General features: G+C 36.0%; 1 protein-coding gene across 1 annotated transcript; it reads left to right on the forward strand.

Annotated features, from left to right (window-relative positions):
* The first annotated feature begins 1,243 nt into the window (after positions 1 to 1,243).
* On the forward strand, positions 1,244 to 3,245 carry LOC107816147 (uncharacterized). The gene has a single exon (XM_016641836.2). The coding sequence runs from the start codon at positions 1,738 to 1,740 to the stop codon at positions 3,010 to 3,012; it is 1,275 nt and encodes a 424-aa protein (XP_016497322.1). The 5' UTR covers positions 1,244 to 1,737; the 3' UTR covers positions 3,013 to 3,245.
* Positions 3,246 to 3,913: the final 668 nt, after the last annotated feature.

Here is a 3,913-nt window from a genome sequence, read left to right on the forward strand (position 1 = left end):
ACATTTCTCTAAAGTTCCTCCTGAATGTATTATTGTTAGCTCCGTGTACATTCCAAATTATGAAGTTATTTGCTTGGTTCATCATCATTGGTGGTATTTATTGGTTCACAGTGCTCATCTCCTCCAAATGTGAAAATTGGATTTTTCCTAGAAATAGAACTTGTATCGTGACATGTTGTCCTACGGTTGGATCTTGAGATGTTCGTATGTCCCGTAAAGCTATTAGCACTCAGTTCAATAATTACTTGTTCCTTTTAATAACCCATACTCAAAATCGAATGTGCATATTTATTTGAACACAAATGTGCATACTGTCTAACAAATTAGGGCTTCCTTTAGCATTTTGCCATTATCAATACCTCATTTTGTTGTATATATTGCATTTTGTTTTCTTTAAAAAATTCAGCCTAAAATTAAGATCAAGTAATACTTTAATTTTTACGTCTACCTAATTGTTTTTACCGTTTTCCTTACTATTATTAAGTTTTACTGACGAAATTAAATTACAAAAGCTGAAGAAAGATGAAACTAGGAAACCAAACAAACTAATTGACGACTGCATGGGCGGAGCTAGAGGTTCTTCAACCCGTTTCATTGAAAGTTCAAATTAGATGTTAAATTTCTGAATGGAAATTATGTCAACCGCCATTGGACTGCTATGTAGGACCGCACCATTTGTCAAGTTCTAAATTATACATCACTGATAAGAACGGACAATTAAAGATAAATTCTTGTAGAAATTTTGGTCTAATCCCTTTTGCTTTTTATTTATTAAAAGTATCAGTCATCTCATCCATAATTTATTTCAGACAAACAAAAATAAATAAATTAAAGTGATCCCAGCAAAGTACGTATGCTGGTGTCTTTAATAAGTACTGCGTATGATTGCCGGCAGAATTAAAAATGCTAGTTTGGTGGTCAAGCAATGTGGAAAATGAATTATTTAAGGTCAAAATAAGCTCACACCAGTGTTGACCAAGTCCAGCGTAAAATCTACTGAAATTCTCCATTGACTGACTACAATAGTTTAGGTGACATTAATTTTTAAACGGTGCTTAAATTTATTTTTAAACAATATCTTCAATAAACAGTACTACTTATTAGAAACAAATTTTGTATAGAAAATCATTAATAACCTTTTCAGTTTGTAACGAAATTGACATGTTTTTGAAACAAGTAAAATCTTTTCGGTAGTTTTTCCTAATAAAAGTAAAAATATTTAATTAACCATGTCCTAAAAGACTTTGGTTTAGCATTAATGTCGGGAAGAAAAAAACAAAAGCAAACCATTAAAGGAAGTGTACCCCTCCCTTAAAATCTGCTAAATAGGGTTTCAGTTTTGGTTTCTCTTTACCAACAACACAATCCATTGATTAGTTGGGGGTAAAGAACCACCTCTTCTTGGATTGTTTGTTTGTCCCTTCAATTTCTTTTTCTTCTATTTTTACCTACATACATACGCGTGGGCAGACAATAAATCTTTTCCTATTATTATTAATTATTTTTATTGTCACAAGATCATGCCATGTCCCTATAATCATAACCGCAACCTCTTCATCCCCTTGTAATTTTCCTTGGTTTTTTTCTTCAAGATTTCCCTTTTTCTGGGTCGGTGTATATGTATGGAAATTGCATCTCCACCTGTTATGCTTTGAATTTGATTCAAAGCCTTGAGATTTATCCCCTTTAACAAAAACCCAAATTCAATTTTCTTTGAAGAAAAGGGTGGATTGAAGAATGCCTTTATTTCCATGGAAGAAGGTGAAGAAGGGGGCAAGTCTATCACAAATGGTGAAGGAGCATGTAATGAATTCTCAAAGAGGTGCTGGATCATCTCCTCTTATGGTGGAAACCGGTTTCCCTACTTCCCTTGTTGATCTTGTCGTCAAGAATCGCTCTAGATTCAAGAAGAAAACCAAGAAACCTCTTTCTCTGTGCTCTCCAATTCCCTCTCCTTCACCCCCACCACCCCCTTCTCCTATCACTATTACTTCCTCTGTTGAGGGGCTGATTGATGATACGGTTTCCCCTTTGATCCCTGAAGTTGAAAAAAAATCTGATCTTTTAAGTATGAATCAGGGGTTGGTAGTGGGGGTTTTGAAGATGTTTATGGTGGTGGTTTTGGTTCTAGGGATGAATAATCTTGTGCTGGGGATTACTGTGTCGGCCTTCTTGTTGTTTTTCTTGGAATATTTAGGGAAAAGTTTGTATGGATTCTTTTCTCCAGTACAAAGGAGGGTTGGATTGGTGATACAGGGGATCTTTAGGGCCAAAGTGGCTGAATTAGAGGTAGATGAAGATTGTGTTTTTAAGGCGCCATTGTGGGATCATGAATTGTCAAAGGATGCTGGTTCTGAATTTCAGGAAATTGAAGTTCTAGAGGAGCCTTATGAAGAGGAAAGTCAATGTATTTGTGATGGCAAATTGAAATGTGAAGGAGTGGATGTAGAGGGGGTTGTAATGGAGAAAGGAGAGGAATTTAGATGTGATTTATCTGAATCCAAGGAAAAGAAATCTCATAGGGCGAAGATGAAATCGAAAATGAAGAAGCTTGTTCCGAAGAAGTTTAGAAAGAAGAAAGGTTCAGCATCGGAGAGTCATCATATGATCCTCAATGAAGGAAGGAATGAAATTGTAGGTTCTAATTGTGAACAGAAAATGAAATCCGATGTATCATCGGTGGCAAGTAGAATAGATCATAAAACAGATATTGTTGAGGTTGTTGGTAGTACTGGAGAATCATCTAATGGACTTAGTGATGCTAGCGTTGGAGGATCATTTAAAGGTATTGATAAGGCAACCATAGTCGGGGAAGATGGTTTTACTGAAATAGAGCATAATTCTATGTATATTGTTCTCCTTTTGGTTGTTCTAGTTGGCCTTATTGGAGGTCGGGTTCTTGCACTCGTCGTTACTTTAACATGTTGCCTGATGTCGAGACGAGGTGAAGGAATCAGAAGATACGCAAAACTACCCGTGATCATCAGGTCTATTCCTAAAATGTTCAGTTAGAATCTTTTTAACTCATTCATAGAAAGCCCTTGAGAAGGCTTATGTTGATAGTGATGTGTGAAGTGCTGTTTAAGCCTTCCTTTGATCTTTAGAGCTTTACTTTGATGGAGAGTTCAACCTTTGGTTGATCACTTAGCCAGAGATCTTGTATTATGTCTTGTAAAGTTACTGAAACGTGATTAACTTTGTTATACTGATGTGGCTGAAATCTGAATCAATGCTGCATTGTTCTTTGTTCTGCATAATAGTTGACCCCATTAGTCCTTTTGCCTTTCTCAGTCCCGGTGATAAATTGCAGTGAGTATGGTTAAACTTAGCTTATTCCCTTGGGAACCATGTTTTTCTTGTGTTCAGTTTTTCCGGAGATATGAAACACCCGATGTCACAAGAATAGGTTTTTGAGTTAAGACCTTCAAACGTAAAAGGATGCCGGGGGATTGGGATATTTAATCCCGTTTCATGATAACGAACATTTTGTTTTTCTTATTTTTGTTGTTGATACACACTTTCAGTTCATTGTTTAGGTCCTTATGCTTGGAGTTCAGCAGGATTACTATCACTTTTTTGTTTGTTGTTCTCAATGTGTTAGCTTCTTATTCTTGAATGATCAGCTTCTGCCTAAATTTCTCTGTTATACATTGTATATTTTTGGCTTCTTTCTTGAATGCCAACCCTGCCCTATTTTCTTGCTGGTGTCTGAAACAATGGCTCATTCGTTTTCAGAAACTATTATGTCAAATAGTTGCCACAACAAATAGATTGATATTAATATTAAGTAGTCGTAATTGACTGTAACTATGCTTGCTTTATTGACCTTCTTTTTCCCCTTCACCGTCTGATTGAGTGGCCATGGGCTATAGTGAATGAGTGGTCATGACCTATATTTTGGCATTCACTGTTT

This window comes from Nicotiana tabacum, chromosome 3 (assembly GCF_000715075.1).
Source record: "Nicotiana tabacum cultivar K326 chromosome 3, ASM71507v2, whole genome shotgun sequence".
Lineage (NCBI taxonomy): Eukaryota > Viridiplantae > Streptophyta > Magnoliopsida > Solanales > Solanaceae > Nicotiana > Nicotiana tabacum.